Below are 13041 nucleotides of genomic sequence, written 5' to 3'. Positions count from 1 at the left end.
GCCAGCCGTGGCGCCTGATGGAGGGGAAAGGAACTGGTTGGAATAACGTGTTCTTCCACGTGCTACTTCCGGAAACTCCCCCCTGTCAGGTGTAAAGAAGCAGCTTGGACTCCTCATGCATACCGGTAGAAGGAAGCATGAGGTCAGTCCGCGGCCCCCCCCAGGTTGGCAGAGGAAGTGTAGCGCCCAGGATTACATTAAATAATTGTGGGATAAAAATGTAGTTAAAAAAAATATATATATATATACTAAAATGTTATGGAGGGACTATAGTGGAGAAGAGGTCCAGTTCAAATAACCACTCTGTTCACACGGGTGTGATTTCAATGACATATTGCCAACCCCCTCGCAATTATTTTATATTAAAATCTCTCTATATATTTTATAATCCCTTTAGTTCGATTAACCTCTCTCTCTCCTTCAGGCACCACTAAGGCTGAAGACAGAGGGATGCTGTTGAAGAGCTTCAATGACCCAGAGTCTCCGTACTTCATCTTCCTCCTGAGCACCAGAGCCGGTGGCCTGGGCCTCAACCTGCAGTCTGCAGACACTGTGGTCATCTTTGACTCTGACTGGAACCCTCACCAGGTATACATACATACCACCATTCTTCCCCATGATACAGTATGTATTCTTTATGTAACCAGTAAAAAAAACCCACATTGGGACAAAATCTCTTTTTCAAGTCTGAACTGCATGGTCAAGAGGCAGAAATCAAAATTGCACAACTTTGCTACGTCATACATTACAAAACAGACAACAATAGTACATCCATGATACCCCGCAAAGAAACACCTAAAAATACATACAACATCTCCGAAGTGATACACTTGAAAATCAGTGGTTCCCAAAGTGGGGTCCGGGGACCCCCAGGGGTCCTTGAGAGAGTTCCAGGGGCTCCCCAGTTAAATGATAGTTTGGAACCAAATGGAACCTTATGGTTCTATAACTCAGAGAGTGTACAAATGGAAATATTTCTGGGAAATTAAGAGTTGACATATGTACATGTGCATATAGTACATGCATAAAGTTTCCAGAATGATTATATCTGGTTTCATTAAGGTTATTGTAGCGGTCAAATTGTATTGAGGGTGGGAGTGGGGCGGGGGTCGCGAGACAATTTACGGGAGTCCCCAGCCAAAAACGTTGAGAACCCCTGCACTACACAACGTAGCCAGGTATTTGATCTTGAGATTTAGACCATCATTTACCAAATTGAATCAGGAGGACAACGCTAACACCTGAACCTCCTCTCTCCTCTCCAAAAAACTCAACGGCCGTCTCTCTTCCAGGACCTGCAGGCCCAGGACAGAGCCCACCGCATCGGGCAGACGAACGAGGTCCGCGTGCTGCGTCTGTGCACCGTCAACAGCGTGGAGGAAAAGATCTTGGCCGCCGCCAAGTACAAACTGAACGTGGACCAGAAGGTCATTCAGGCAGGCATGTTTGACCAGAAGTCCTCCAGCCACGAGCGCAGGGCTTTCCTGCAGGCTATCCTAGAGCACGAAGAGGAGCAAGAGGTCGGCAGCCAGGGGCAGAAAGTCGAGGAAGGAATGGTGTGTATGCACTTTATGAGCTGTGTGTGTGTCGGCCACAGTCACACACACCATTCATTCATTTTGAGAAAAAGACGAGAAAAAAATGTGATTAAAAGTTAGTAGAGTGTTTGTGTTCAGGAGGAGGACGAGGTGCCGGACGACGAGACGGTCAACCAGATGATCGCTCGCAGCGAGGAGGAGTTTGAACACTTCATGGTTAGTGGAACTGATTTCTAGAATGAACATATGAACTTTGTTCTTGCTTACTGTAAATCGCCCTGGATTAAGAGTGCCTCAGCGTCTGCTAAATGCCTAAATTGTAACATACATGAGCACAACTCATCTCATCTCTCTCTCGCTCCCCCCTCTCTCTTTGACTGACACTACAATTTAGAAATTTAGCAAACGCTGAATTCGAGCATGTTCGAGCAGAAGTCCGACGGTTGTTCCCGCATGTCGGATTAATGCTCTGTTAGAATTGTGTCCAGATCCCGTAAAACTGACGTGACAATTAATCTGATCCCGATTCTGGTCTCTCTCTCTCTCTCTCTCTCCGTATACTAGCGCATGGACCTCGACCGGCGTCGCGAGGACGCGCGCAACCCGCGGCGCAAGCCCCGCCTGATGGAGGAGGACGAGCTGCCCATGTGGATCATGAAGGACGACGCCGAGGTGGAGCGGCTCACCTGCGAGGAGGAGGAGGAGAAGCTGTTCGGACGAGGCTCCCGCCAGCGCAAGGAGGTGGACTACAGCGACTCACTGACCGAGAAGCAGTGGCTCAAGGTCGGTCAGGAGGAATGTACCGTGTCAGTGGTGCTGTATATATTTGGCCGCCGACCCCCATCTCAAAATATTTTGTTCCAGGGACCCCCAGATATATATATATATATATATATACAGTATGTATATATATATTCAAAGATTTGCACACATTTTTACGATTTATTTTGAATAGCCAAAGTTTTAAATAATCGTTAAAGTGGTTAAAAGCTAAAGTGACACTTTCCATGTCTTTATGGGTTAAGCCTGAATCCATATAGACATGGAAAGCATCATTAAAAAATCAGTTTGAGAACTATTGCCATTTAACCATTAAGGGAAATAGTTCTCAAACGGTTTTAATTGCAGGGACCTCCATAACTCACAGACCTGTAAGGTCCATTTGGAACCCCTTCAAGGCATGGCCAGATTGGTCTGGTTTCCAGGCTATGAGGGGTCCCTGGACCCCACTTTGAGAACCACTGTATTAGTGTACAGTGTACTGTATCAGTAGTTTTACCAGAGGATGTGGTTGAGTAACACAGATTCAGAGTAGAAATGACAATGATAATGATAAAAAACAAGACAACGTTGGGCCACTAGATGTCGCACTACACTCCATATCACAACACAACACATCTGTTTGATGAACTACTCCCTGATAGTCTGGCAGCGACAGGCTTCTTTTGTTTAAAGTGGGAAATTTGGTATAATATACCACATTTCCCACTTTAAACAAATAAGCCTGTCGCTTCTTTTGACTATATTATAGTCTTTTTTATTGGCCTAAAATATTGTCTACCGGTATATACATACATTCATCAATCCACTTGCTGACCGGCTGTTAGTATTGGGCATTTTTTATAGGTGTTTCTTGTGACCCTACCATTAACATCCTATGGCTGGCAAAAATGTCAAACTTTCCCTTTGCTTTAAGTAGCATGTGAACATGGTTGTTTCATGATTCTGAATCCATTCCAAGCATTAGTTTTGCACAAAATTCATTCCTTGGGCTAAAAGCAGCATTAGGCACTTGCCCAAGTGTGCCCAAAATGTGCTGACCTCATCACATTTGTCATGATGTCTTTGGCCGTTTTTAGCCTAGACATTAGTTTGACATTTTTGCCTGCCATAGGATGTTAATGGTAGGGTCACAAGCCAAATACTTTCAGCCGGTCAGTAAGTGGATTCATGAATGTATGTATATAGACAATATTTTAGGCCAATAAAAAAAACTATATACCAAATTTCTCACCCGTCCACCTCGACTGCCGGATTTTGAGTCAAGTCAGTTTGCACCAGGGGACTTTGGGCTGCATTTTCATCACTGCTAAAGCCCTTATCCCTAAACTTCTTTGCCTTTTCTTTACTAATTTTTTAAATGGTCAGTCTACAAGCTCACAACGTGTCAATGTAGATTGGCTAGTTGAACTATTCAAAAATGTTTTTCAAAATAGTAAAAAGGGTTTAGGGATAAGGGGTTTAGCGGTGAAAATGGAGCCCTATACCTCTTTCCCAGAGCTTTGTAACTGATGGAAGGTTATATGCCTAAACCTTACCCTAACCTTAACGTCACAAAAACTATGCCTAAACCTCACAGAATAACCTCACCCATCACGTAGAAAGCTCTGGGAAAGAGTGAATCCCTTTGCACCAGCACCTGCCTCCAAGTCTGTCATCAGTATATTAGAAAAAGTACCTTCGCCAATGAAAACGGAAGCAACATGCCGCCGTCGGCTTACAGAAAAATATTTAGATGATTGTTTTCGCAATCATAATATTTGTGAAATAACCATGGCGTCTCTGCCTCCATGCTGTCCGCTAGGCAATAGAGGAAGGCACGCTGGAGGAAATCGAGGAGGAGGTGCGTCACAAAAAGACGACACGCAAGAGGAGGCGGGACCGCGACCAGGACCTGCCCGGCCCCTCCTCGTCGGGGGGCCGCACGCGGGCCGACAAAGACGAGGACGGGAAGAGGCAGAGGAAGAGGGGGCGACCCCCCTCGGAGAAGCTGTCCCCCAACCCCCCCACCCTCACTAAGAAGATGAAAAAGATCGTGGATGCCGTCATCAAGTACAAAGACAGGTTTGTCGACGTGAACTTTCTTAATCTGGTGCTGTAACCTGTGTGTCGGGAGTCGGGACCCCTTGGGGGGGGGGGGGGGGTTACCAAATAGTACTGTAGACTGTTCCACAAATTAGTTTAACCCAGATTCGGCTCAAACAAGGGGTTATATTACGCTCCCATGCCACAAAAAATGTGGAATGCCCTACCAACAGTCTGGAATGTAAATCCCTATACTCAGTCTCCTTCAAACCCCCCTCTACTGTACATCTTTTTCCTTTAATTTCTAACCATTTATATGATGTTTTTTTGAGGGGCACTAGCCCCTCCTATATACAGTTTAATGTTTGTTTTTAGTTCAATGTTTGTTTTTAAAACGCCATTGACAATGAAGGGAAAATTTACGTCATATTGTCCCTCATTATGTCATATTGTTACATCACCTAATCATCATGAGTTAGACTTTAATATATTAGTGCCCCTCACTTCACACGGGTGTGATTTTTTTCTTTTGCATAGTACTGTATATTTGTACATGATTAAATGCCCTGATGAATTGAAAATGGAGGACCCCAATGTAATAGTGCTTTTACGTGTATTTCAATCTTAGCAGAACTTGTATCTAACTTTGCTGTCCTCGACCTGTGCTTATTATTCTACAAACTGTTAATACAATTTTCAATCAATCAATCAATAATGTCACCCTCTGCAGCGCTAGTGGGCGCCAGCTGAGCGAGGTCTTCATCCAGCTGCCGTCTCGCAAAGAACTACCAGAGTACTATGAGCTGATCCGCAAGCCTGTTGACTTCAGGAAAATCAAGGTACGAACACACCAGTGTTGATTTTGGCAGCACATTTCTATTTTAGTTTTAGTCATATAGTCTCTTCAATGGTTTTCATTTAGTTTCAGTCACATTTTAGTCACCCGGAATGTTTTAGTGTTAGTCTGGTTTTAGTCGACTAAATATCATAAGATTTTAGTTGACTAAATCTACAGGTGATTTAGTCAACTAAAATGCATTTTGGCGGGCCTTGATGCCGTCGTAGTGGCTGATTTTACTCTAGCTGAAAATAGCAGATCTACAAGCTTGATCTTGTAGATCAGCTATTTTCAGCATGCAACCAAGTGTAAAAGGACTTATACTGGATCTCTTGTCCACTAGTCCCTTCCTAACATTTTAGTCTAGTTTTTATTTGTTGACGAAATTGTCAGTATATTTAGTCTTAGTTTTAGTCATCATAGCTTAGTTTTTATTTAGTTTCCATTTAGTTTTCGTCAGTGAAAAAAGGTAGTCGACAAACATTTTTCGTCTTAGTTTTAGGCGACGAAATCAACACTGGAACACACACACACACACACACACACAAAATGTTGACGTGAGACATCATCTGGCCATTATAAATAAACTCTTATGTCTATATCAAAATAACGGCAGTGGGTCGCACACACCAAGACTTCAGTTCAAAATATTGATCACATTTTTGAACAGGATGAATGGGTAGTGCACCTACAGTCAGAGAGCAGTGGTCACATTAAGAGTGATCTTATGTCTATTATATGAAACCCCAAAGTAAAGATCAGTCAATCGATCCCCACCTTGTGAATAAAAACATGCAGATTCAAAGTGATCCCCACATAGTCTTTAGGACCGTTGTGTGGTTGGTGGTTGCAGGAGAGGATCCGTGGTCACCGCTACCGTAGTTTTGGTGACCTAGAGAGAGACGTCATGCTGCTGTTCCAGAACGCTCAGACCTTCAACCTGGAGGGATCGCTGGTGAGAAGCACGCACACACACACACACACAGTCACACACACAGCCACACACACACACACACACACACACACACACACAAAACCACACACGCAGACACACACACACACACACACACACACACACACACACACACACACACACACACACACACACACACACACACACACACACACACACGCAGACACACACACATACAGCCACACACACACACACAGTCACACACACGCAGACACACACACACAGCCACACACACACACAGCCACACACACACACACACACACACACATACACACACCGTGGTCCTTGGGGTGGTTCCAAGGGGGTCCCCAGTAAAATATGTTAATGCAGCATATCAATCATTTTAACCATTTTATCCATTTATTAGTAGGCTATTAAAAAATAGCAGATCACAGTGCGTCACAGTGCTATTTTGGAAAATGTTGGAATAATGTTTTTTACACAAATCTCTCCTGGCACAAGCATTTTGATGCCAATACTTTTAATTGTAACAGAGTATTCCTATATTACAGTATGAAGCATTTGACTACTTCTTCCACCACTGTTGATATGAAAAGGTTTGTCTTGTATGTGTGCAGATCTATGAGGACTCCATCGTACTGTTTGTCTCTATGTGTGCAGATCTATGAGGACTCCATCGTACTGCAGTCGGTGTTCACCAGCCTGAGACAGAAGGTGGAGAAGGAGGAGGAGGAGAGCGAGGGAGAGGAGAGTGAGGAAGAGGAGGAGGAGCCAGAGGAAGGCTCGGAGTCGGAATGTGAGTATACATGTACGTCCGGAGCGAGTGAAGAGGGGGAAAAACTTTGAGGGTTCGTTCGAATCGTTCATTGCTAGGTTGATTTGGGCTGCAGCTATTGATCGACATGACTCAGGGGAGGATACAGCAGGAGATCAGCCAGGGAATCAGAGCAGCAGGGGCGGTATTGCAGTCGCTGTACCGGACTGTTGTGACAAAAAGGGAGCTGAGCCAGAAGGCAAAGCTCTCTCTCTACCGAGTAGTCGAATCTTTGTTCCTACTCTCACCTATGGTCATGAAGTGTGGGTGACCGAAAGAATGTCGAAGAAGGTGGAGGATACAGGCGGCCAAAATGAGTTTTCCCAGACGGGTGACTGGCATCTCCCTTAGAGATAGGGTGAGAAGTTCAGTCACGCGAGAGAGACTTGGAGTAGAGTCGCTGCTTCTTCGCCTGGAAAGGAGCCAGCTTAGGTGGTTCGGGCATCTGGTTAGGATGCCTCTCTGGGGTGTCTCCCTAGGGAGGTCCTTGAAGCACGTCCCACTGAGGAGACCCCGGGGCAGACCAAGGCGCAGTTGGAGGAAACACATCGACTCACTGGCCTTGGAACATCTCGGGATCCCCCAGGAGGAAGTCACTAATGAGTCTGGAGCTCTCTGGTGGAGCTGTTGCCCCTGTGACCCAACTACAGATAAGCGGTTGAAGATGGGATGGATGGGTGGCTGGCATCTCCCTTAGAGATAGGGTGAGAAGTTCAGTCACCCGAAAGAGACTTGGAGTAGAGTCGCTGCTTCTTCGCTTGGAAAGGAGCCAGCTTAGGTGGTTCGGGCATCTAGTAAGGATGTCTCCCGAGCCACCGGGAAGAGACCACATGGCAGACCAAGGACCAGATGGGGGAATTATATATCCATACTGGCCTGGGAATGCCTCTGGATCCTCCAGGAGGAAGTTGCTAATGTTGCTCGAGAAAGGTATGTATGGAAAGTATGGAGTATGGAAATCTCAGCTGGAACCATTACCAGCGCGGCACGATTCCGGATAAGCGGTTGAAGATGAATGGATGTTCCACACAGTAAACAGTAATGTGTGATGCCATGTGTTCTCCTCTCCAGCACGTTCTGTGAAGGTGAAGATCCGTTTGGGTCGGAGAGAAAAGGAGAAGGAGAAGGGCGGAGAGCGCGGGAAGGTCCGGAGCAGACGCACGGGACGCACGAGAGCCAAGCCTGTCGTCAGTGACGACGACACAGAGGAGGAACAGGAAGAGGTGTGTGTACGTATACGTGCATTTGCAAGTATTCATCAGGGAACAGAGTGTGATGTCTTTTTATACTGGCGATCTACAGACACAGGTACACAGTAGCAGGCCTGCAGGTGATTGATGCCATATACAGTACCATACATGGGCAAACTGATTGCCCGGGGGCCACATGCAGCCCCCACCATCACTAATTGCAGGTTAATACCGATATATTATTGATTTCAGCTGTTACAATTCCAAACATGCAAACATGACTCACTTGAATTATTTCAGTCTATGTAGCTTAAAGACTAGTATTAAAATACACATATTTTTTGTGTCCAATGTATTTGGATTTAGTTCATAAAGTTAACATACTTACTTACTTACGCCTACTACCCCTTCTGGGCATAGGCTGTCAACAAAGTTAACATAACTATAACTAAATGCATTTGAAATACTTACTTTTCAGGATTCCAATTAAAAAACGGCAAGTAATATGCAATGTGGCCCTCTGGAGTGAGTGTGGAAATATAGTGGACCTCTACATCGTCAACGTTCCCCATCCCGGCTATGTGTGAAATTAAATGAATTTGTCTCATCTCCCTTCCTCTTATCCAGGAGCGTTCCCCGAGTGCCACTGACGAAGAGTCCTAAACTGAAAGAAGCACAAAAGGAGCAATGAAGGAAGGGATGTTCCACAAAAACTACATGCAGCAAATACCCCCCATCCCCCCTCTTGTCAGCTTCATCCACCCTTGGTCATTGGCAGGAAAACGATGCACTCTTACTTACCTGAATAATCGTGTCTATTACGTGACGTAATGAGGAAGACATGGTGTGCAGATATAGAAGGCGTTTTCTGGACCTGGAACATGTGATATATCATGACATCATGCTAATACCTACTTCTGAACTGAATTGCACTTTAAATGGAGCAGATATTGGATTAATAAAGACTCAATCTCTGATACAAAGTAAACAAACGGCATGCCCTGCCACCAAAAATGAAAAAGTGGACATGTTTTTATTCTCGTCTAGGTAATGGACTCAGCTGTAGTCATACATTTTATAGTTTTAAACTATATTTGCTGTGTTTAGAAGGCTTTAATAAGTTTGTTTACATTGGTAATGAGAGCAAACATTAAAGTAAAGCTGATCGATCTATATTTTGATTGATGATGGGATAAGAATGTTCCAAATAGCATATTTTTCCATCTACAAATTCAACTATTTAAGAATGTATGTGAATATAATCCTAATTTATATGATCCCAACAATCCCAGATTTAATTTTTAGACGAGGAACTCCAACTCGGTTATAGTTCATCTGTCTACCTGCTGTTGTATTTAGGTTGACGCAAACATTTTCTTTCTCTAGGTACTAGGTCTGAAACACAGACTTGTGAAATTAGAACTGACGGAAACAACTTGTTTTTCCCCTCCTTATCGTAAACAAGACGGAGGCAGGTCCCTCACCTGACTTGACCTTTATGGCTGCAGATGTAAACAACTCTGATATTTCTGGGTAACTGGGGCAAAATGTTGTCAACAGCATGCTCTCATCAGCCACTGTGGAGACTTAGGTGTTTGTACATCGCATAGGTCTGACACAGCCTCTCTGTTTGACTTGGAAATATAGCATCCTGTGGTTGGAGGCCGGTGTCCAAACTTCTCAGAATGTGTTTTTATCAACTCCCTGTATTTATTTGACTGAGCCTTAATGGAGCTGACCTCACTTCACTCTCATATCTCATATATATACTGTATATATATATATTAACCGTACAATACTATACATATTCCACCTGGCTGCTGCGTACCTATGTTACACTTCTAATATAAAGCACTTGTAATTGTTTACTGTAAAAAGGGAAAATCCTTCATGGGGTTGTAATTCATTGTTAAGTACTGTTAACTTCAAACGCTTCTATTTCAGTGTTGTGTTGTGTTCAGTTTTGACTTTCCAAATGGCTGACCGTTGATCTACCGTACATAATTATACTAGGCACTTTTTATGTTTTTAATTTTAAGACAAAGGACCAGAGGGACAGTTGTTCTTCTGTTTGTGAAAGCCTTATGGTGTTGGATATGCTGTATAGTTTTTATTTTGTTTATCAAGAATGTCTATGCATGGGTGTGCGTGCTTGTGCGGCTGTGCGTGCGTGTGTGTGTGTGTGTGTGTGTGTGTGTGTGTGTGTGTGTGTGTGTGTGTGTGTGTGTGTGTGTGTGTGTGTGTGTGTGTGTGTGTGTGAGTGTGCGAGTGTGCGCGTGAGTGTGTAGAATGCCATTCTAGTACTGTACTTTTTTCATCATGAACTCGAATTTGGAAGATATAACCAAAGCATTGGTATTTTCCTCTACTTGTTTATTGGAACCTGCCTGTACTGTGGTGGACTTTGTCACTTGAAGGGGAAACAAAAGAACCCACAATAAATTTCAGTATTATTCCTGCGTGATTTGTTTATAGTTTATACATTTGTGCTGAAGTTAAGGGAGCTCTAGGTTATTTGGCTTAAATGGAGTCGTTTAGGCCAGGTGATTGATACAGGTCATGTTTAGTCCGTTGTGATTGAAGTATTTATTAATAGTTTGCAGAATTACAGTACATTTCAAGCACAACTCAATACAAAAACTGTTAACTGTGGCATAAAGCATTACACTTGTTTACAACAGGGACTCTTTTCAATTCATCAGAACATTTAGAGACGTACAAATATACACTTCTATATAATAATAAAAAAGGAGGTGGGGAAAGATTGTAGGTGCCCTTTGAGAACAGTTTTGAAGGAGTCAAGGGATTCACATGTCTTACATTTTGGTGGCATAGGAGCAAAATTAATTTGGGAGATGTAATGTCCTGGCCTGTCCACTAGGAGGTAATAGACAATTACAACAATAGTATTGTTGCATAAAAGGAAAGATTACATATGGATTTTCGTTTGGGATTTATATGGAAGGTCATATCATGTCACGTCATGCTACTGTTCCAAAATGCTCAGACCTTCAACCTGGAGGGATCACAGTATTGTTTTTATTATTATTAATAATAATTGTTTAAGATTTGCGTTTAGTTCAGTTTGACCTTAGTAGCCTAGGCCTATGTATCTTGGCCAGTGCAGCTCTATATGCCTACCCTTTGACATACATATTTCCTTGCCAATAAATAGTCCTTTACCCAGGTGATATAAACAGCCTTGCTATATTACCACTAAATATTTCTATGTATTTTGTCAGAATGTTTGCGGGCACAGAAGGAACCAGTGTACAGTCTCCCTTTGGGAGATGTCATGGGGTGTGTGTGTGTGTGTGTGTGTGTGTGTGTGTGTGTGTGTGTGTGTGTGTGTGTGTGTGTGTGTGTGTGTGTGTGCACACGTGCGTGTCTCACACGTGTATGTGTGAGCAAGTGGGAGTTTTCAACAGTATTTTGACAGTGTGTGGAGTATGTATAACTTGGAAGTGTTTTCTTCAGACAGCACTGTAAACTCCTGAGCGTCAATTCAACCCTGAGAGTGTACAAATTACCCTTTCAGGTCCATTTGTACACTCAGGGTTAAATTGACTTTGTAGGAGTGTGGGAGGCGGGTGGAATGTTTCCTTACTTCTAGGAACCCTGAGGTTTGAAACTCAAACCCAGCTGTTGACATCTGTGAGAGGGGGAGAGGGGTGGGGCGGCAGGGCACTTTAGGTGATAAGAGGCCCGACCCTGGCAACCCAAAACAAGACACATGTAGAAGTAATAGTAGTCACTTCAACTGGTGTCACTAAATGTGGGTACAGTTATCGGCTACAGACACTGTACACATTTTAAGATTTGTACATGCAGACACACAGAAAGCTCACTGCTTCACTCAATGTAAAACACTATTAAAAAGCAGTGTTTCCCAACCAATGGGTTCTGGACCCACATTTTCAATAACAACAAAAATACATTCAAAACAATGATTTTCATTATTAAATGGGGCTTACGTGGAACTTCATTCATGTGGTGTCTCTGCAGGCAGAGACACCACATTACTCTTTTGTGGCTGGCTAGAGTAAAACATTTGAGAACTACAGCTCAAACAAGGGTTTAAATTCATTATGTTCCTATGCCACTAAAATGTGGAACGCCCTAGTACCAACAGCCATTAAAAATGTAAATCCCTAGACTCCTTCAAAACCACCCTCAAAGAGCACCTACTGCAATTGTAGGGACTGTAAAAAGTCCCCCCCAACCCCCCCTTTTTCTTTTCCATACTGTTGTACATGTTTTTCGTGATGGGAGATTAATTGTATTAAAGTTCAATCTGACTTGCCTAAGCCTGTAGTGCAGGCACCCTGTTACATGTATTTTTCAGAATGGACAAAATTATTATAATTTTTGAATACAGAATGAGATCGGTAATATCGGTTATCGGCCATAATAGCATGGTGATCTTTTTTTCTTCATAGAAGTGTATATTTGTACATCTTTAAATGTTGTGATGAATTGATAATGGAGGACCCTTGTAAAACAAGTCTTTTTCTGGTTATCCTCTCAGTAGCAGCACATTCACTAAAGCCAAGAAGAGACACTATAGGAGGACACACTATTGAGAAACGGTGCACAGAATGACCTGGTGACCAAGATGACGCATCAATGTTATCATTTACAAGAAGAGAGAAGAAAAACCTCGAGAAGGGGAAGCGTCGTGCAACAAATTATATCAAGCCCCAAGCGACACAGTGTGAATTGGGCTTCACTGATTGGTTGAAAACGTTTGCCCATATGGGGAGATCCCCCAACTCTCCCAAGTTTGTGCATCATAATGACCGACGTGACTGGCTTCCAAACTATTCTGTTATGCTATTCATAGGCTACTTTGTTGACTGGAGTCCCCAGGGCTTTATTCTAGGCCTTGCTCCTTTTTCCCTCTACACACCAAATCCCTAACA

General features: G+C 43.4%; 1 protein-coding gene across 10 annotated transcripts in view; it reads left to right on the top strand.

The window, feature by feature from the left end:
* The window catches only part of smarca4b (SWI/SNF related BAF chromatin remodeling complex subunit ATPase 4b), a gene marked incomplete at its 5' end in the record, with an annotated part of 28275 nt that extends 17728 nt beyond the window's left edge, over window positions 1-10547 (top strand). For 3 of the 10 annotated variants that reach the window (XM_080759188.1, XM_080759186.1, XM_080759194.1), the window contains 10 exons: window positions 425-588; window positions 1293-1556; window positions 1662-1754; window positions 2103-2321; window positions 4123-4382; window positions 5074-5182; window positions 6035-6136; window positions 6776-6923; window positions 8001-8158; window positions 8747-10547. In XM_080759188.1, coding sequence (XP_080615314.1) covers window positions 425-588; window positions 1293-1556; window positions 1662-1754; window positions 2103-2321; window positions 4123-4382; window positions 5074-5182; window positions 6035-6136; window positions 6776-6923; window positions 8001-8158; window positions 8747-8782 — 1553 coding nt within the window. In that variant the 3' untranslated portion in view covers window positions 8783-10547. The remainder of the gene's footprint in view (window positions 1-424; window positions 589-1292; window positions 1557-1661; window positions 1755-2102; window positions 2322-4122; window positions 4383-5073; window positions 5183-6034; window positions 6137-6775; window positions 6924-8000; window positions 8159-8746) is intronic. The other 7 variants (XM_080759187.1, XM_080759192.1, XM_080759195.1 and 4 more) reach the window with 5 other exon arrangements.
* Between the last annotated feature and the right edge of the window lie 2494 nt (window positions 10548-13041).

This window comes from Protomyctophum bolini, assembly GCF_963924005.1.
Source record: "Protomyctophum bolini genome assembly, chromosome: 3".
Lineage (NCBI taxonomy): Eukaryota > Metazoa > Chordata > Actinopteri > Myctophiformes > Myctophidae > Protomyctophum > Protomyctophum bolini.
Note: the sequence above shows the minus strand (reverse complement) of the source record. Positions and strands in the feature narration are given on the sequence as shown.